At 35.1% G+C, this 22,386-nt stretch overlaps 1 protein-coding gene across 4 annotated transcripts in view; it reads left to right on the forward strand.

The window, feature by feature from the left end:
- LOC135213995 (mitochondrial dicarboxylate carrier-like) overlaps positions 1-22,386 on the forward strand; it is a 35,620-nt gene that overhangs the window by 11,959 nt on the left and 1,275 nt on the right. For 3 of the 4 annotated variants that reach the window (XM_064248089.1, XM_064248092.1, XM_064248090.1), the window contains 6 exons: positions 12,731-12,892; positions 14,289-14,444; positions 19,159-19,328; positions 19,837-20,044; positions 20,698-20,778; positions 22,305-22,361. In XM_064248089.1, coding sequence (XP_064104159.1) covers positions 12,803-12,892; positions 14,289-14,444; positions 19,159-19,328; positions 19,837-20,044; positions 20,698-20,778; positions 22,305-22,361 — 762 coding nt within the window. In that variant the 5' untranslated portion in view covers positions 12,731-12,802. Of the gene's footprint in view, positions 1-10,022; positions 10,149-12,730; positions 12,893-14,288; positions 14,445-19,158; positions 19,329-19,836; positions 20,045-20,697; positions 20,779-22,304; positions 22,362-22,386 lie in introns of those variants that run through there. The other variant, XM_064248091.1, reaches the window with a different exon arrangement.

A 22,386-nucleotide genomic window follows, 5' to 3' on the forward strand; every position in this document is an offset into this window, starting at 1 on the left:
ACCGTAGTAGATTGATTACACACAAAAAACAAGTGGTTCAACACCGTACAAATCTATATAAATTAGAGGTAACACTATATCGGGTCATGACAATAAATGCTCCTTTGCAAAGCCCCGATCGCAGTTTTAGCCTTGAGTTTTTGAGTTATATAAAATATCGAACCTCAATGACTCAACTTAACTTTTAAAAATACGGCTGATTGCAAGGAATAACATGTCTGTAAAAAACTTTCATCAGGCTAAATGCGCTGACCAGGATCCCCTCACTATTTTTCAAATTTAGCAAAGAATGAAGTACAAACAGTTAAGAATTGAATGCAGTAGAGATAACTCGTCTTAATTAGTAATCGCTCAGTTCCCTAATAGTTTCGTCATTCATTATTGCTTTATACGTACCAGCAACATAATGCTAAAAGCACACAATACGTTGCCGATGGTAATAAAGAGAAGGATCCTAATTATTACAAAAAGAAATAGAAACGTAGCCTTTCAGAATCAAACAAGCAAACTCGGTTACTGTGTCACCTAGTCAAGCGGTCAAGGTTAGTCAGATCTGCCGAAGTTTTCAAAGCAAAGCAAATTCCACGCAATAAGCGACTCTAGCAGAGTGGGGAAAAGCGGAAAAGCGATGTTGGTTCATACCAATATCTTTTTGAATTAAAAAGGATTTTTCCTATGAAACACACGACCGTATAAGTAATCAGAGCAGGTTTCGTTTTAATTTTAATACATTAAGTTATAATAAATACTGGTGGATTAAGCCCAACTGTACGCGCCGTAAAAATTAGAATATCTTGTTTTATTTCTTAATACACGTAATATCTTGTATTTACGGACTCACCGTCTGTTGTCGAACTTCCCTAATGAGAAGTCCGGATAAGCGAGCGCTTACAGATACCTCTATAGTTATAAAAAACATTGATCTGTATGTAGTGTAATTGTAAGATCCATCTAGGGGTATACAAAATATTATCTTACATCCTGCAAAAAATAAGGCGTGTTTATCAAAGGAAAATCCTATAAACCTTCAAACATATTAAAATCCGTTTGAACAAAAATGAGACAGTTAATCAAATATTAACTTATATAAAGGAACTATACATTGTCTCATAAATCGTAACATTGTTCAAATGACCCAACAGAATTCTCCCCACAACCGCAGTCGCAATTTGCACGCAAAATCTCGAGAAGCATGCACCCTCGAATGTCTTAGTGGCGTGTAAAAAGACTTTGCTGGGAAATGAAATTTTAAATCCTTCCCGACACTCCTGAAATATAACGATTTCCGCGAACAAAGCCCTAAAAGTATACATCTCGTGGATACGGAAGTTATAAAATATCCGCATTTTTTATTGTTGCTAATTTTTAATCACGCCCAACCAGTCGTGGATGAATCTCTCTGATAATCTATCTAAAGTAATATCCGTAAAGTCATTCAAGCAGAGGTGATTCAGCAGATTTTTTTTTTTTAATTTTTCTACATGAATACAGGAAGTTTCTCCACTGGCGAGTGCTCTCTGGAAAAAAAACGGATGTAATTTAACACAAAACACGGTCTAAGGACAAACATAAAGCTATTTACGTACCTTCGTATAGATTCTCAATGAAAATTTCAAAATAGAGATAAATGACGAAGTTGGAAAAAAGTTAGTAATAGAGCCATTAGGAAATCAAATAAGCCATATAATTTTTTCCCTCAAATGTCATGCCATAAAAGATCGGTACTTGGCGTATCTGCGTAGATTCTGTCGCTTAAACAAGGAAACGACTTCCGATAGTTTCCAGTGCGATGTACCGACGACATCTTATCTCTGTTAGGTTAGATAAATTTTTTTTTCACCAACTTGGACTTACTTAAAGGCTTTTACCTGATACCATTACCTAAGTGATTGTATTTGTTCCTCATACACCACCCCGTTTTTTTTTCAGCACACTCAGGGGACATTATCAATTTTTACGTATGCCTCCGGCTTACGTTGCACCCCAACCATTATAATATAGTGTTTGGAGACTTTTATGGATGCCTATATGGATGATCTTGGTAATCTTTTCTAATACCTTAGAAGTACATTCACATAAAGTAGAGCTAGTGCTACAGAGACAAAGACAAATAATCTCAGAGTAAAATATCTAAATGTGAGTTTTTTAAAAAACCGAACATGTTTTATCTAGGTTTTATGTGTCTAGTCAAGGTCTTAAAGTAGTCCATGGTAAGGTGTCGGCTATTCATAACTTTCCGGTACTTATTAACGTAAAAGGGGGATACAGCACTTTTGCGCTGTAGTGGGTATTACAATCGTATGTAAATATGTAACTCTTCAATGATGACAGCTCCTTTAACAGATCTTACGAAGAAGAGCGTAGATTTATTATGGTGGTCTGAAAAGCATCAACAGGCGTTCGATATCTTAAAAAGCGGAAAATGCAGCTTACCTAACTTAAAAAATCTGACCCTGAAATAAGGAATTTTTTTTTTATTATTGCAACAGACGCCTCAGACCAAGGGGTAAGAGGGTATTACTTCAGTAATATGATAAACAGTTCTTCCCTATAGCTTTTTATTCACGTAAACTAAAGCCCTCTGAAAGTAAATATGCAGTAATAAGCAAGGAAGGGCTAGGTATCTTTAACTCACTAGTACATTTTAAGTTCATAATCTATGACTATCCTGATAAAGTCCTTACTGAACATGAGTCCTTTACCGAGTTTTTCAAAGGCTTTAATCACAGTCCAAAAGGAACTCGGTGACAAATGATCATTCAGGTCTTTGGAGCAAGTTAAGATATCTACCTGGGAAAGCAATTATCATAGCTGACGCATTATCCCGCAATCCCGCACCATACTGCAAAGAACCATTAATTAGACTAAAAAAATATAGAAACATCCGTGCCTATTGTTAAAACCGTATCTAAACAAGAAAATTCCTTAACCCAAGAGATCGCGAGCATTGAATATCTGGGTCGGAGCGCAGAACTGTTACAAACTGAACAAAGCAAGAGTCAACAGACATAACCCAAACAATAAACACTTCGAAACGGAAACAGGGTCAGTGGCTAAGCAAAAACAATAAACACTTTTGAGCAGAAACCCTAAAGCAAAAGTATATTTAAGGTATGTGTATCAGAATAATGTAATCAAATGTAATATTATATGTAGGTCTGTGACGAGGTAAACCCGAAGAACACAGCAGATGACTAACGACCAGGTATTAGTAATAATCTCTTTCATACCAATCGTCATAAACTGGTTGCATTCCGTCATCCAGGGTTCCCTACTATGTCACAGAAAGCCAAATCACTATTTTACTGGCCTACAATGCTTACAGATATAAAAAGCACATACTGATTGTAAACACGTGTCATGAAGACAAGGGACACACTAAGACACCTGTCAGTTTAAGGGCCTATCCTGTGCCAAATCAATCCTTGAAAGAATATACGTAGAATTATTAACAGAATTACGAGTCTGACAGAGGGAATAAACACTTCTTAGTGTTAATAATTCCTTGACACGTTATATAGAATTAATAGCACTAAAAACAAACACCGCAATTGAGTGCGTTAGGAATATTTATGAGTGCTAAATCAGTAAACATGGAATTCAACACATGATAATCTGACTCGGGTGGTGTAAATCAATAATAATCTCCTTAACACGTGTGTGAATTCCTTTCCATTAAGAAAACCAATAATATATATTTTATCACCCAGAGTCAATCGGTTTGGTAGAATAACGGATAATTAAATAGGAAGTGTCAATGTCTTACGAGTTACAACTCGTGATGTTGGATCCGAACTGGATTATAGCGGTTCTCGCGGTTTTATATACCTTTATCAGTTATATCTTGTATCTATTGAATTGATGCCGCAAGTAGCCTTATACGGTACGCCGCTAGAACACTTTTCCACATATTCAAGCCAACCATTAATTTATCAAATATATATATAAAAAATAAATAAATAAATATATAAAAAATAAAAAAAATAAAATATGGATACAAGTGGAGTCAATATAATACACTCCGTAAGAAGTCGGAAGGGTTACAAATTATAATAAAAAAGGAATCACGATAATATCAATAAGCAAAACGTAACCATTAAATATCCAAATATATATGCGTAAAGATTTGAACTCTAACTTAACGCTTTAGTAATGACAAATAAGCTAAAAATTCAAAAACACATATCAAAACCTACTGAACATATTGTCTGTCCCGGTGATTTATATTCGTAGTCAATGAAAAAAAAAAAAAAAAAAAAAAAAAAAGAAATTAAACTAAATAAATAAATAAATAAATAAAATAATAATAAATAAAATAAATAAAATAAAATAAAAGAGATTTTAAAGTCAGGAAGTCTAGAAGTGAAAATGTTATCTATGGAATAATCCTATATGAATCTTATACAGGGCTAATAATATATATAGAATTTGTAAGGAAACCTTTTTCATATAGTTTGAATAAGGAATATTTATTTAACATAATGCCAACATGAAACTAAAATATTGTTCAATTTTGGTACTGTTGTTTTTTTTTTTCAGATATTCTTCTCATGCGGGTGGAGAATTAAAACACTAAAATATCATTTGAAAATACTAAAGTCGTATCTCTTACAGCAAGTAACGTAACTCTTAAGCTGGTGACGACGTCATCAGTTCTAGAAGGTCTGTCGCGTTTGCCGTATCAGCAGTGATTCCTTTAACCTCAAATATCTGCTTGCACAGGCTTCATCTCGCGCTGGCAAAGCAGATTGACTGGAGAAAGGAATGCTCAGCTCATGAACTTCACATGTGGTTCATAGGTCACATGACAGGCCACATAACATATTCTTATCCGTGTGTGTAATGCAAGTAGTTAAGGACTTGCAATCATTTTAAAATTAATAAACAAAATAAGGAAATAGAGTTTCTATAACATCAAAATGAATTAATCTTTTCTGAACCTCATAGACATTTAGAAGTATCACGATATGGATATGGATTATTTACTTGCAACATTAGCCTATTACAATTCAAGTAAAACATTCATGGGAAAATGTCACATTTTCTTGAAAAACCCAAAGTTTATTTAGAAACTAGTTACATAGTGGGTTTTTTTTTTTTTCGTTGCATCTCCTACCTATTAATAAAGTTTTTAAAAAAAAATTAACCTCAGAGGATGCGCACGAGAAAATTGAATATGAAACTTTTGTTAGGGCACATAGAATCATGATTAATATTCTCTTTGACTCTTATGCTGCCTGGCAATCTTACAAATAGCTCCATTTTCCACTTCTTTGTCTAGTAACTTACTACCAGTAATATCGAATTTTCTTTGAGATTCGTATTGATATCTATTTATTTTTTATAATTATGGATATTTTACAAGTCATCATAGACTGGATAGGTTCACTCATTGTTAATGCCATGGATAAAAAAGTTTGTACAGCGGATTCTTTTGAATTCCAAAATATCAGCGAATTCATGTGGGTTACGTCTGGTCTAAATGGCTCTCTTCCCTCCCCTGTATTTGGATGTCGTCTGAATTTACTTTGCCCTTGTGACAAGTATAATTTCACTTGCAGGCTGATTAATGGAACCTGGTTACAGTATCCTGCAGTACGAGAGTTTCACATCGCAACTTCAAAAATCGTTCGTCGCAGCGGACGACTACAGTCAAGTAACAACCGCCTACAATGTGAAAGGAATTTCATGGACTTCTTCGACCGACACCGTATCTCGTCGTTAATCTCGTTTTCATGCGGAACGCTCCGGCGGCTGTCGGAATCGACTACAAAAAGGGACATACTTCCGACAATTACGACCCGAAGGATATTCAACTCTACTTTGCTGGCGAAGGACTCGTGCTGGGGATGATTTTTTTTTTTCATCGCGAACGGAATTGTGTAGCTTAGGATGCAGAGAATAAGTATGAGCGCAAAATAGAACGTTGGACCCGCCCAGGCAAATTTTCCCCTTGTTTTAACCATTGAAAAAGGCCGTTTCAATTGGTTAAAGGTGGTTGTCTGGAACTGTGTAATGGACGAAAAGTTGTTCGAAAGCTAGTTAAAAGTGAAGTAGTATAACCTCGGTCATGTATCCTATATATATAAAGTATCATGTATCCTATATATAATTGATCATAAATAACAGAATCAAAATATATTTTTTGCGTGTACGCACTAGGAATCTATATATATGATCATAAATAACGGAATCGAAATATATCTTTGCGTGTACGCAATAGGAATCTATTTAAAGTGCACATATATTAATCATAATTATATGAATCCATATACATATGTATAACAAATCAGGTAGCCTATAATCAATCTGTTACCTTTTATCTTACCAATATCTGCAGGTATTTATGAGTTAATATATGAATTAATGAATCAGATATATAACATTTAGCATAAAAATCAACGAATCAATCAGCATAAACATTAATAACTTTATCAATTCATATATGAAATTTTTTATCAGTTAAAATATGATTTTTATCATGTTAATCTTCATTCTATGCAATTATCAGAGTACATTAGTATTTTCTGTAGCATAAGTATCTTAAAGAGATGAAGTGAAAAACTGTATCATTATATATCATGTGATCACTATTATTTACCAATATCATTGTTTATATTTTATTACTTGAATCAATTCATGTACACCATGAATTTTTATTTACTTATATATATATATATTCACATAGTGTCTGTATCACACTCCTATAAGTCAAATGCAAGTCAAGTTTGAGTAATATTCAGTAGTTGGTTTTGGTAGCTGACCGAGCTAATGTAAGTGTTTACATATAAAAATATGGAATGTTAGTCCATATATAAAATAAAAGTCTAAAACTAAAGAGGTCAACCAGATTGCTTGCAGGAATGTGATCAGACTAGAGACGCTAAAGATGACGTATACAATAAGTATGATAAGCTAAGATAACATGCCGTCACCTGTAGTCATTCAATTGTTTATAAAACATTAGTCCAAGCTCCCTGCTTGAGACAAACTACCCGACCTATTATTCAAACGGCCTACGTGATCTGTAGCGTGTCTCATTTGATTGTGTGTTCGTATGAAACTATGTCATTGTATGTATGTTCATATGTTCGAACTACTGTCTGCTTCTTCAGTAACTTGTAACGGAGATGGTAGACAAGCAGAACAGAGTTAGTGATCGTCATTAGAAGACCTGTACCTCTTTACCTAAGCTTTATCATGTAGAGGAATAGGATTAGCCATCATCATTGGCAGAAGCGATCAAGCTATCGTCATAGAAGACTTGTACGATCATACCTGATCTTCATCATGTAAAACTTCAGAAGATTATACTATTTTTATACCTTGTGTTTTCTACAAGAACCTCACCGAACCATGAGTTCAACACATCGTCGTAAAGATAATACCGACTTCGTAAGTGATCTACAAAACCCCAGACACTCCATTGAAGATGGAAGTGCAATACCAACCGACTTAGCGTATAGATTATCGCTAGTCAACATTACCTCATAGGGCGCCTTATCATACAAGGCACAAGCCCTAATATATGTCGTTGCAAAGCCCCCCGTCTCTCTCTCTCTCTCTTCTCTCTCTCTCTCTCTCTCTCTCTCTCTCTCTCTCTCTCTCGGTGACCTCATAGATAGATGGTGTCATACTGAATTTTTTATCTTCAATTTTTCGTTTTACTTTTACTATTTTTCACAGCGCGTGTTTTGGCTCATAATTTTTTTTTTTAGGTCTTCGTGGAACCCTGTCGTTGCGAAACTCTCTCTCTCTCTCTCTCTCTCTCTCTCTCTCTCTCTCTCTCTCTCTCTCTCTCCGTATAATTAGACCTTGCCTGCAGACATTCTAGGTATTTGGCTTTACTCACATGAAAGGTTCATAATAATAATAATAATAATTTACTTGGTAGGCGGACGGATTTGGCAACTACGTGCATATATATTTGAAGTATGGTAGTCTTTTATATAATAGGTAAGAAATCTGACTCGTAGTTGTCCATATAATTGTAATATTTTATGCAGTAAGGATGAAATCTATATTTACTAACGCAGAATTCTCGAAATGACTAAATTTTAAGTCAATGTAATGGGGTTTAACATATTGCTGATGAGGCGTACTTGCTTGCGCGCATGCGCGAGAGAGACTGGAATAATTGCATAATGATTTACTGACATTCAAATCGAGGTCCCATTTTGAGCGGTAGAACAATATGGCTGCATTGTTAGTGTTCCCTGAAGCCCTATCGTAAAAAGATTGTCTTTATGATATATATATATAGTTTTTATAATTCGTTTATGTAACTTATTTTGCTGTAGTAAAAGTAGGCCAGAGTTTAGACTGTGTAGATTTATGTAAATTTATGTAAATGTGTGAAATCCAGACACGAGGCTCTGTTTTGAGCAGTGAATAACAGCGACTGCATTATTTATGTTCTCTGAAGCCAGCTCTGAGCATTATTGCCTTGTACGTAAATTCACTTAAACTTTATTTACCTAATAAGTTGTAGTGAGAGTAAACCAGATTTCAGTTTCTGTACATATATTCAAACGTATGTAAATGGCTGTAAAGACGAGAGAGGGGGAGATAGAGAGCTTAGCCAGGAATAATGGTTTTGTCATGATGGTGATGTCTCGTGTGACATTCAAACTTGGCATGAGCGACCATCCATATAAAAACATCTAAAAAGAAGCAGTTTCAGAATTTGCCGTTTAATTTTAGGACAGTTGGGGGCGCCCTGTGGACGCGGTGAAGTAAGGAAAGTGAGGAACTCAAGTAGGTGCTCTTGTATGTACATAACAGATAAAAGTGAAGATGGATTTAAGTTAAGGTAGTGGTTACAAGCAGTGACGCTTTGCAGTGACTGTACAAGGAATTGTTGTCACGTTCTTCTGAAAATTCGACAAAAAAAAGGCCTTAACTGTAATAATTTTTTGCATTATGAAATATATATATTTCGTAAATTTCCTGTGTGGCAAAGAACACAAGCAACTCTCCCTTTCTGTTACTCACACACACACACTCACAAACAGTGTTTTGCAAGGAACTGTTACTACTTTGCTGTGAACATTTGGCGCCTATATATTATATATTTTTTGCCTCGTTAAAATTATATATTATTGCAAATACTTTAGTATTACTTCGGCATAAAAGAACAGAAACTCTCTCTCTCTCTCTCTCTCTCTCTCTCTCTCTCTCTCTCTCTCTCTCACACACACACACACACACACACACACCACACACAAACGGCTTTTGTAAGGAAGTGCTACCACCGTGCTGTGAAAAGTTGACATAAAAATGGCTCTTGCGAAAACAAAGTACTATAATTGTTTTGCCTCGTTAAAAATTCTTATAAATACTTCCGCATTAAAGGGTATATAAATACGTCAACAGTGCTAGAGGGTACAAACAACTCTCTCTCTCTCTCTCTCTCTTTCTTCTCTCTCTCTCTCTCTCTCTCATCGTGTTTGTTACAAACATACACGCACAAACGGACGCACAACCTTTAACATCATGTTATCTAATCTTGCAAGTTTAGCCGTAACCTTGAGATCCACTGTTGTATTTGTCTTGTTCGTTCAGCCTCAAGACGATGCTTTGTCATTTCCACCAGAAAACCCGTTTTGCTTAAATGCACAGCAATTAATGTATAATACATCGCTTACTGTATCTGTTACAGTAAAGCTGTTGTATTTTCTTTGATCGAAACGACCGAATGAATCTATACAGTAGAAAACGTGTGTCTAATACAAAGAAATATTATCGAATGATTGTAAAAAGGGGGTCTGTTGTCGTCATGTCTGAGGAGGCCTGTGATTGGCTGGATCCGTAGGTGTGGCCGGGTGAGATGTCAGTTGCCAATTTGGGTTTTTACCGATTGCCATTTATTGTGTTATTCCTAGAGTTCAGATATGTCTAAATACATTTTTAATATATTTAGTGAACTTTGATATGTTATTATGATATATTTTATATATTTAAAAGAGAGAGTTTACTTTTTTCTGTAGAATTCTGATCACGTTGGCCGTCCTCCAAGTTTACTGGTTGCTGTTGCCATATAGGTAGTTTTACTGTATTTTACTTCTACAGCTGTATTGCTAGTGTGGCTGTGTGGCACCTATCTTAGCTAGTGACCAGTGTGTGTGTAGTTGGTGTCTGTGTTCGAAGTGAGTGCTTAATTACTTATACGCATTTGTGCGCGATTTTAATCTTTGTTTGTGATGGTAATTGATATAAAATTTAACTTGCGCCTAGGGCTTCGTAAGTAGGCCTAGTACGTACCCCCGTGTTTTCAGCAGTTAATTACGATTATTTGTCGTTAATAATTATACACTTTAATATCATTTATGTTTGCCATTGCTGTCATAAAGTTTGATATTTAAGTGTTGAAGTGAAATGTCTTAGAATAATACAAAAGAAAGGGTGAAAGTACGATTAGAGTTGAAAAATAACCTATTGACTACGTGTCTAAATAGACGTGATAATGAAAAGGTGTTAATTGACGTATGGGTCTCTCTCTCTCTCTCTCTCTCTCTCTCTCTCTCTCTCTCTCTCTCTCTCTCACGTGTTACACCTGTTCGTTATAATTTTAGACGGGTAAGTTTAATCGTCAAGCAACTGGGACTACTTATTGCATATAAACGAATTAGCTTAGTCTCTCTCCTCTCATCTCTCGCTCTCGTCTCTCTTCCCATTCACGGCTCTTCATCCCAATTCTCTCTCTTCCTCTCTCTCTCTCTCTCTCCTTACACTTGACATTATCTTATAGAATGGCGATTTGAAGTAGCACAACAAACCATAGGCCTATCCATATCTTCCAGTAGGCTTCATGGACAAGAATTAGGCCTAGGTACCATGTGACCGTTATCTTTAAACTCCTTTCAAATCTTATTCATTTCCAATATCCCCAGAATGACAAATCTTTTTTTTTCTGACAAGTTGAATGTGTTTATTATAGATTTTGTCACTTATTATATTCCAAATTGTTGACAAGCCCATGACAACACATCGTTAACTTAAAAGTTGTGTCAGATCATTGTGGGGAAACCTGTGGTTGGTTTTGGGCCAGTTTGGAATCCAGTAAAAACCGGACGCATAGTACGTAACCTAATTTAGGAAGACAGGTCTTGAGCCTGACCCCGTTGGTGGGGGGGAGGGTGGGGGTAGCCCATGAAACCACCTAAACCTAACTTTAGCCCTCAAGGTATGGGTTACTACTGAGAGGGGTGGGGGGGGGGGGGGGGGGGCAGTTTGAAACCCGGTTAGCTATGAAGTGTCACATTCATAAAACTCAAAATCACATTGGAAACTGTCAGGAAAATGCATATTTTTACATTTAGAATTGTAAAATAACTTTATGACCACAGTTATATTATTATTTAGCCATGGAAGGAATGGTGTATTCAGCACAGTTGTTGACTAACTTGATAAAAGTGGCAGGTAATTTTCGTTTTGATTAAACTGTTAATAACAAGATGTACCATTGTGGTATGGGCCTAAGTCCCTACAGACAGGAAGAAGGGTAGTCACTGAAAATGGCACAGGTCAAAACAAAGTAAGATATCAACAGAAAATTTTTTTACATATTTGGTAAATTTTTCTTGAGAGTCCCAAATATGATGGATTTACTAAAATTTATTTCATTATCAGGCTATTCTGGTTCTGTTACAATAGATTAGCAACTGCTTCATACTAGTACAATGTAGTTGGTAGCTATGTTTCTTGGGAGTTTCCTTATCAGTAAGAACAGACTTGATCACTTATGTAAAATATTCATCATAACTTCAAGATTCTGTTATCTTTGAAAAGTGCAGTTACATAACTTTTAATCATGTAAACTTATCTTTAAGCCTATCTTTCTTGCTAATAAGTGCAATTAGAATTTTATATATAGTATGTACTGTTTGCATATATTAGGAGCTACAGGATTCTACAGTTTTAGATAATACATTGAATCGCCTTCCAAAGTCTTCACCCCTATCTTTCAAGGTAAATGTTGGGATTGAGGTTTGATCATTTGCTTACCGACGATATACAGGTTATGACTGAGAGATAGCAGTTAAGTTTCATCTTGCTGTTGATTTCATGCGTCATAGGTCCCAGTTTTTGCCGCTGTTTTGTAAAGGCTAGGGTTATGTATTGCACTGTTCTGGTGCATTCAAAACCTTTTGACACTTGAACAGCTTCAAATTAAAGATTCTTGTATGTTCCCGTTGCTGAAAGTAGTATTAAAAGTTGCTGCTGTTGAAAATGGTCTTTTGAAGTCCCTGTTGCTGAAAGTGGTAACAGGAAAGCCATGACCTTTGAGGAAATAACTGTCATGTGAAGTGTAGAATGCAAACTACTGTTCACATTCAAGCCATAACAGTTTTTAAGAATTTTATGGGGGAGGATTTTTTAGTCAGACTAAACATCTACAAGGGCTGTAACTTACCTATGATAATTATTAATGTTACAGGATTGATGACAATGACAAACTCTTGATAAATACAGTTGTATTTTATTGATGTAACTCCCAACATTCTTGTTTTTGTGCTTCTCATTTTAGAAATTCCTGTTCATTACTCACCCACTTGAAAAGAAAAATTAAGTTTTGATATCTGTAGTGGTTTTACAAAGCTGTCTTCTTTAAAGTTTAAGCATGATCACCATTTTAACATTTTTCACCTTGGAGGACAAATGCAATGTGCACCATCATCAAAAGACATGTTTAAATTTTCAAGTACAATGGATTTGTGATGTTTTTCAGGGAGCTGTACACATTAACTCTCATATCAAGCTGCATATTGTGGAGCACTTGTGAGCACCTCTCGTTAGGACAATGGGGGAGCAACGGGTTGCGAAGTGGTACTTTGGAGGCTTGGCCTCTTGCGGAGCAGCGTGTTGCACTCATCCACTTGATCTCCTCAAGGTAATGTAGCTACAGTAGGTCTGTACAATACTGTAAAGACACTACCTTACATATGAATGAGTTCGTATCTGGAATTGTTCGTAAGTGGTCTTCATGCCTACTTACGTATAGCATGATGTAAAGTCTATACATTACTAATTTTTTTTATTATCCCAAAACCCAATTCAGTACTGTAAATGATGTAACATAAAACCTAAATAAATTGTGATAATACAGTTGTTTCTTACCACACACAATTTTGATTTATGATCATGTTTTTTCATATCTGAATGTTTGTAAGTAGGGCAGTGTCTGTACAGTGTACATTACTGTTTCAGAATTATGACAATGATACTCTTCAATTTGATTAGACAGTGGTACCTCGACATACGAAATTAATCCGTTCCGAGGCGGCCTTCATATCATGAGCTTTTCGTATCTTGAACTGCATTTATAGTAAAATGCCTAATCCGTTCCAAGCTCTACAAAAACACCCCAGTAAATTATATTTCCAGGCTTACAACTCATGTTCTAGGGTTATGACGCCGATCCGACGGAAGAAATATGACTCCAAAAACGCAAAATAGTAATATTCAACTGCATGTAGTGTTCAACCCCATTTTTACTGCATATATTAGGACTTCAGCATATGTCCCTTAGCAATAAGACTAGCCTTCGTTAGCAGTTGCTACTGTAGCCTAGTCTATGATTCTGACATCTAAACCTAAGAAGCTAAAAGCTTAGAATATGCCAATAAAATTTATAAATAATCAGTATGTACTCATTTCAAATAATTATTAATTAATCATTAACTATAATACACAAACAAAAAAAAAACCTTCAAACCTTTTGTTTACATTCAGCACTTACGAGTACCGAACGATCGCCAAGCAATCACTTTTCCTAGCACACAGTAAGCCATAAATTTTCATTATCTCTCTTCAACTAATGAAACTACCAAACAGTATAATAACCATTCATTTTTATTCTTTATTCTATCTTTACCTAATGTTCTTTTTCTATTAAACGTATTTCATGAATAAGTTTTTCAATTTACAGCATCCTTTTACCAATAAAATACATAGAGCACAAGGGGTAGATGCTGACCAATAGGAGAGCAGGATCTTACGGGGTGACTAGCATCAGGAACCAATGGGAGAGCGGGAGGATGGTGGTGAGTTTACTCAGTTGGCGGCACGCGATTTTCAAATTGTTCTCGGTGGTCCAGGCAAATCTCGGACTTTACAGCAACAACCTTTTGTAACTTGAACTATTTTCGTATGTAGATCCAAAAAAATCTTTGTACGTATTTGCTTTTGTATCTCGAGTTTTCCGTAAGTTAAGCCTTTCGTATGTCAAGGTACCACTGTATGTTACTATATATTGTACTTACTTTCATTTGCTGTATTTTTCACAGGTTCACCTGCAAACTCAGCAGGTGTCTACAATGGGTGGAGGTCAGATGGCTGTCCATATTGTAAGGAGTCAGGGTTTACTGGCTTTGTATAATGGTCTCTCAGCATCTCTGCTGAGGCAGATCACTTACTCAACGACACGATTTGGTATATATGAGGTGAGCTTTCTTTCAGTGTCATGTGTTTAGTTCTCGTTTATCGTTTGTTAAGACAGTTTTGTTAATAGCTATTTAAATTGTCATAATACATTCTTTCTAAGACCTTTAAGGTACAGTAGACAAGGAAAATAATTGATGTGTATATATATAGTAGTTCCTGTTAATCCTCTAGGCCGAGCATGTTATCTTTTATGATGTTGGTGTGTTTGAGATTTCTTAGACCTTACTTGGAAGTATGAGAGTGGAAACAACTGCTAATCAAGGAACATTATCTTAGTTGCTGAAATGCCTGTTTGGATGTATAGAGCAAGTGATTATACTTGGTGTTTTGCCCTTTAATACTCTTACGTTTAAGAATTTGGGGCAGGAAACTGCAGGTTTTCTGTATATATACGTACTCTATATTGATCATGAATTTAAAGCTTGCACCAGCCAGCAATCATTCTGTAAAATGCTTGAGTAAACATTCTTCAGATATGGGGACGTTATGATACTTACCCCTTTCCTTTAGAAGGAAGTAGATGAAGAGTTCATCCCCTAAGAGTTCATCCCCTAAGAGTTCATGCACTTAAAGACAGATCATTATTTTTGTTCATTGAGTGCCTGGAGCTTTCTTGTAAAAGTAGTAGGGTTTGGCAGGATCTTTAGGTTTTCAGTGGAGGGGCTCCAATACTTCTCTTTATAAGCCCGGTACCACGTAATCACACTAATTTTAGGTGAACGAATGAACCTTAATAAGATTAATGGGGTGTAGGTCCCAAAATATCAGTGGCAAGTTACACACTTGCTTTTTATGGGCATAGCAGTATGTTTTTTTGAATTGCATGGTAAAATATTGGTAAGGCATCAATTTGAAGGTGAATACTTTTAATTTATTCTGTTTCTGTAGAACAAAAAGTGAAAGTAAGTTGAAGTTAGCTGGAAATGTTATAGGTCTGGCAGTGTCATCAGGAACTCAATGACTGGCAAGCTGATGATTTCAGTTAACTTTACTGGAATGTCTTAGGTCAGTTTTCTATAAAAAAAAAAAAAAAAAACTGACTGAGTGGTGTTCCTTAATTCACAAAAAGTTACTGTCATGATAAACTGCTGATTATACAACTTGAAAATTTGTAAGGATAATTGTAAGGACCTTATAATGTTTTTACTTTGCATACTCAAATACTAACTCGTACTGGAATAACTCAAGATGCTTGTCGCTACCTATAGGTGATTCTGGCTGTAAATACAGTTTGTGACTTGTCATAATTAGTTCTTGCATGCGTGTCAGGAAATACAATTTATTTTTAAGAAAGCTGAGGATGTTTTTCAGTATACTGTGACATTTGCAGTAAATTTTTTTTTCTTTTTATTAAAGAATGATTTTTTTCAGACCTGGCTTAGAAGGAAATCTGATGTTACGTAATATATTTTTATATCTAATATTTTTATCAAAGCACTGAAATTTGTCAGATTTTTTCAGTGTAGAATCATTGAGTTCAGAAACATTTCATGGTTGTGTAGTGTATTATATAGTATTGGCTTGACTGACAAAATTATCTTGGAGGAAATTCAATAACGTCCAGTTAAATTTGGTGCTGACTTGCTCAAATTTTAGATTACTGTAGTAAATTTTTGTTAAACATTGCTGTGCTTGTAAAATACAAAGGAGGAGGTCTGGGTCCTTATTGATTATGTGGGAGACATAAAAGAAAATAAATGGTTTCAATTTTGTTGGGTTTTATGGAAATCAAAAGTTAGGGAAAAAAAAAATCGGGGGGTTCAAATACCCGTGAATATCTGATGTACCCTTATGATGACAATATTATTATGTGCTATTTTTTGAAAGGGTTAGGTGTGCAGCTTATCATTAATAATTTAAGTACAGCACTGTTCAAGTGCATATTACTAGGATACTAGGCAGTTAGCTGTAATGTTTATATTTTACACCGATGCAGGTTTCCTGTATTGCATTCTTTCATATGAATAGATATTCGTGTTAACTGTCAGTATTGCTTAATAGTCTTCATTTTATTAATACAAAACATAGTCCTCTTCGTGATGTAGGCTGGATATAGTAGGTTCAGTAACAGAAATGCATTCATAATAGATCTCTGCCCATGTGGTAATCCTATATAGCATATAAAGATTTATAGTGGGCATTCTGATATAGCAGTAAATTTTGTTGAGTGATAGCACCAACAAATGCTTCATTTTTTATCTGACTATAACCTCAGGTCTCTGATGATTTCTGCTGATGTATGCATTGAGATAAGATGGCTGTCTTCTTCAATTTAATGTATCTTTTCCAGCCTTTGTATGAAGGTGCAGAGTGGCTGTTCTCTCCTTGGCCATCTTAGACAGGACTAGCCAGGTGTCCGTGCTTGTGTCTTTAAGAAGCATGGCATGTATTTAAATTTGTGGGTTTTGCAATGATGAGGATGGAGTTACTGTTTACAAAAATAAGTAGGTACTTGATGTGCAACATAAAATGTTGAGTCATGCAACTAACTTTCATTTCATTGCTAATATTCATGACCATTCAGTCTCTCCTTAAAGTTATTACTAGGCAGGTATTTTAATTCAGCAATCTGCTTGTTAAATGCAGTGAGACTTGCATGCCTATTAGCTCGACCTAGTCAGTACTCCACCTCATCTTTGTGAAATGCATGTGCCTTGCACAATCATTGATTTGCTGGCAAATTGTCCTTTTATTTCAGCTTTCACTGTCTGTGGTTACTTTGTAGTTTTATTCCAATGGCTGCAAAATATGCAACCTTGGAAATTCACTCGGCTTCAGCTTCACCTATTGTTTTTGGTACAGATTATATCCTGTTTAAGCTTCAGTGAGCGATATTTGGAATCCTGATACCACCCGGTTAGGAAAATAATCTGGACTTTGATTATACTAGTTGACAAATTTTCTCAATCATGCATTTTAGTTCCATTTAAGGATGGGAGGAATGACAGTGTGTCTTTCCATGAGACATTATGTATTGGGGTTGCTGTGTGTGTCTCTTGTCATAGTATGGTACCCTGCATACCTTTTCAAAAGATTTTTAACACTAAAATCCTGATGACTTGAGTAATATTTTGTATGATGTAATGAGTTTGGTAACAAACATAAATCCTGTATGATTATTTATCTCTTAAATCTTGTTTTTTTTTTTTTTTATCCTTTTTGTCATATAAATCTAATGCCCTAGAATAACAGTCATTAATATAACATGAGATTGGAAGTAACAGGCATTGTGTAAGCCTTATTGCACACTTTTAAAACACCACTGCTGTAGCTTTGTTCATTGCTTTGAAGATTGTAATTTCTGTATTGGCCCTGTCGTATAGTTCAGTGGGTTAATTAGTTTTACAGTTTAACCATTATCTTTTAGTTAAGAGGAAGAAAGTAATGTAGATGTTCTAGATTATAAATATATGCTGAAATGTCAAAATTTGATGTTATGCAGTGAATAAGGAGGACATATGGCTAAGAGTGACTTAAAATTTGGGCTCCATTATACTGGTAAAGATCAGGTTATGATAGCTGTTAAAACCACATTACTATGGATTTAAAAAAAAAAAGGCTGTTTATTAAGGAAATTTAAATTACAAATTGGAAGAGAAATATCAAAATTATGGATAAAACCCACAAACATGGCTATTTATTGCACCAATTATATGTATTTTTAAGTTACTGCAGAGCTCACAGCTATAGCTACTTGAATACTAGTTAAATATTCTTTTATAGTGTTAAGATGTAGGCTGATAGTGTATTATGTGGGTAAAGAGATGTTAGGACAACCACACAAGATTTTGTAGATTCATTGTTTATGATTTAGGGTAATAGATCAGACTTGCTTTTGATGGCTTTCTGTACATATGGTACAACACGTTTTAATTTTTGTAGTACAGTATGTACTGTACATACACTTCTCTTAAAGCACTCGAGCACCAAGGAACTGCACATTTGACATTACTTAGGGATTTTGCAAGTGACTGTTAGCGGTTGCTTTATCTGTTGCAGTCACCGCTGAAGAAACAAGCACCCAAAACTATACAATGGGACCAGTTACTTAAGCAGCATAACGCAGTTCAACACAACATTAGCACAGTTTATTTATCATCACTAAATGTATTTACTTCAAATTAAAATGGAAACAATTCAATTTGTTAGTATGAGAATTATAGTAAATGTGACACTGCTTTCTTTTCTTGGACCTTAACTTATAACAACCTTCCATATATAGAAGTAGTCTTGCATTTTATAACATTGTTCTATGGTCAAATGATCAGCTCACGAAAATGTCTGAAAATTGTTTTTTGCTGTTTTGAAAAACCACACGCAATTGTAGGTATTGGAATTTGGAGTCCTGATTCAGAAAAATAAATGTTACCTAGTGAGGCCTCTTGGTGTAGAATTAGTGTCAGAAGTATGCACTACATTTGCATTCATCAGATTGTGATTAGCATTCCATGCATCAGTGCATACATTTGTAAGAGCAACAAAACTGTACTTTTAATAGACTACCTTGTTCTTAAAAGATTTTATTAAAAATTCCTTCATTTCACAGATGTGCTATTCCTTATATTTAAGTAATGCTTTTCATGTACATCAGTAAAGATTGTATTTTTACTTTAAAACAAAGAGATCTTGTTATAAAGTCAGGAGTATGTATCATATTATATTCATTCAGTCCTAACCCTCGTGATGTTCTTATTGTTATTGTACTTTGCACAGGTGGCGAAACAGCAGCTCGGAGACACGTCAGGTGGACCTTTGCCATTCCACAAGAGGGTGTTACTCGCTGGCTTTGCTGGAGCGTGTGGTGGGTTCATTGGGACTCCTGGTGATATGGTCAATGTTAGGATGCAGAACGATATTAAGCTGCCAGCTAACGAGAGAAGGAAGTAAGTTGACTTTCTTGCTCGCTAACTCTGTCTTTTAAAAGCTCCACCCCTGCAGGGGTGTGTAGTGCCATCAGTGCACCACATGCAGTATGCTGTAGACATTACTCGAGGTTCTTTTCAGCATCTCAGCCCCAGCCAAAACCCCCTTTCATTCATTTTACTGTACCTCTGTTCATATATCTTTCTTCCAACTTACTTTCCACCTTGGATGCAATGTTAACACAGTACGTATTGGAGAAAAATTTAAGTTTATTAAAGGTATAGTAAATCTAGGTGCTTAAAGCATTCTGTACTATATACTGTACAGTAGTGAATATTTTATCATTTGAATTATATAGATTTTTAAAATTAAGCTTACTCTCTTTCTCTCTCAGAATTTGTAATCATAAGATGTTTGAAGAATTGTTAATGATTGTTAGCCATGTGTAGTGTATCTGCTGAAATTCTTTTTGAAAGGAGTGTCTGTGCTCCTCTTTACAATAGAAGTTATAAAAATTATATGTTTCAGTTACAAACATGCCTTAGATGGTCTCATACGTGTCACGAAGGAGGAGGGAATCAGTAGGCTATTTCGTGGAGCATCTACAGCAACCTTCAGGGCAGTTCTCATGACGATTGGCCAGCTGTCTTTCTATGACCAGATTAAGTCTATCCTCCTGGGCACACCTTACTTCAATGATAATCTCACCTGTCATTTCACCAGTTCGTTAGCAGCGGTAAGTAATTAGTCTTTAGTAAGCAATCGGTCAGTAGTAGTCGTGTTTTGTGGAAAATATAGCACTACGCTTTCATGTTTAGTTTTAAATTTATTATTGGGTTGGAAGATCATCATTTTTATCCTGTGTTTGTTTAATACCCTTTTGTTTCTTGACATTTTAGTAGCAAAAGTGTTAGGGATCAACGTTCTATGTTGTAAAAAAAAAAATTGACTTACATATTTCTCACCATGTATCAAAATATTAGAGTATGGATTTAGTTCCAAAGCTTTGACTAAGTGATTGAAAAGTTTAAATGATTCTAGAGCAATATATGAGCAATATATATATATATATCCCCTGAAGGGAGGGCAGTGCCATCATTAAACCTTACATAGTGCACTATAGGCATTACTGAAGGTCTTTTTGCAGCGCTTCTTTAGCCCCAAGCTGCACTCACTCTTTAAGACTTTCACTTGACCTCATTCCACTTCCAATTCCTTGTCTTTTACTGTTTAAAGAACGGAGTAGCTGATAGTGCCACAAAGCTTATACTAAATTTAGGGAAGTGACATTAAATCAGTTTTCCAACTTTTTAAAAAATTAAGATAACTTATAGTATTTAATATTAGCTCACTGTTGGATATGATTTTAAAGTTTTGCCATAATTTCAGGGTGCTATTGCAACCACAATGACGCAGCCTGTTGATGTGATAAAGACGAGGGCTATGAATGCTAGTCCTGGAGAGTTTAGGGTAAGTTGAATTAATTATGTGAATTTGTTTTGATGTGAAGGTACTTTGACATTTTGTCCAGAGGCATTTTGTATTGAACATTTATTAACAGAATAGGGTTATGTTTTTTTTACTTGAGTTGGCAGAAAGCTGAAGCATGCTTTGTGCCGAGTACAATACTTTTATGAAAGTGTAGGTTCATTGCCTAGGAAAGATACTAATTACACTTTTTTAAAATCTCCATTTTCTCTAAGGTTTATCTGCAAGGAATTTCTGAATATTTTGAAATGTATTGTTTTTTGTGTGAGGAGTTGGTTTGGGTATAAAATAATATGCTGTAGGTATTTCAAAAGTTTTGTAACTTCAAACGTGAATATCCTGTAAGTAAACAGACAAAATGTCTTTGATGGATATTTAATTCTTGTATACTTCCCTACACAGCAGTCAAAGCCACTTATACAGTTAAAGATAAAATTTAAGATTTTGACAGATGCCTAAAATAGGGTTATTGAGGTGAGGCATAATAGCATACAGTCAAACCCCTTGATTTGTGGATTTATCTCTTGAACATATTACCCCCATAATTCGTGGGAAATTCGCCTATTCGTTGTATTTTTCTATGAGAAATATCTACAAATTCCTTTTTTTTATCAGTTTCTTCATAAAATGATCTTTTTGTTGTAAAATTATTAAAGAAAAACAGGTATAAACATTTTTAGTGGGGTTTACTTGAGTTTTAACTAACAAAATAGGCAGTTTTAAGCATTTTTATTGCGGGGCAGGTGGGTCTGGTACCCATTCCACGCGAATACTGGGGGAACAATGTACTGGCTAATAGGAGGTAGTGTGCAGGCCATATTAAGATAGTACTAGTTATTTGATGCAGTTTGCAGTATGGTCTGTGGTAACTATGATCACTTTTGTTTAATGTCTGGTGAGGTGAGGCAGGTATTGTTTACTATATATTACATTGCCTTTTCTCTTGACAAAGTTGGATACAAAATGAGTTTTCACTAATTTTGTCTGCCCACTGAACTCCTTCGGAGAAAAAACAAGCCAGAGAAGAGAAGAGGAATAAAAAAAATGATAATGAAATTTATATTTAAACAATAGTTTTAACAATATGAAAAATAAGGGCAGAGATGCTCACCATTTATAAAGCATAATTACATTGTATAGACTGGTGACATCTTGAGTTTAAGTATCTGAATTTGGTTTAAGTTTTCAGGAAGTTTCTCCGGGGTTTTTCATTTAAATTATTAGTTTATTTGCGTTGCAAGCAAAGTTTGCAGTGCAGTAGGTACTAATAAAATTTTCAGTCGGTTGATTCAAAGTAAACAAGAAGAATAAAGGTATTAGAAAGGTGAAGTGTGATTTTTTTTTACTTAAACATATTTTCATACCATTTAACAGTACCAAGAATTGTAGTGGTGTTTGCTCCATAAAAAAGTTTGATAAAAATTTGGAACTATTTTTTGAAAGGATCACAAATTATCAGGTGCTGCATTAGTTCTCCAAATATTAAAGTAAAATTCTTGTTTTTACAGAATCTATGGCATATCATCACTTACACTGCTAGATTAGGTCCACTTGGGTTCTTTAAGGTAAGTTCGTTGTCATACGAATTAT

This window comes from Macrobrachium nipponense, chromosome 43 (genome assembly GCF_015104395.2).
Source record: "Macrobrachium nipponense isolate FS-2020 chromosome 43, ASM1510439v2, whole genome shotgun sequence".
Lineage (NCBI taxonomy): Eukaryota > Metazoa > Arthropoda > Malacostraca > Decapoda > Palaemonidae > Macrobrachium > Macrobrachium nipponense.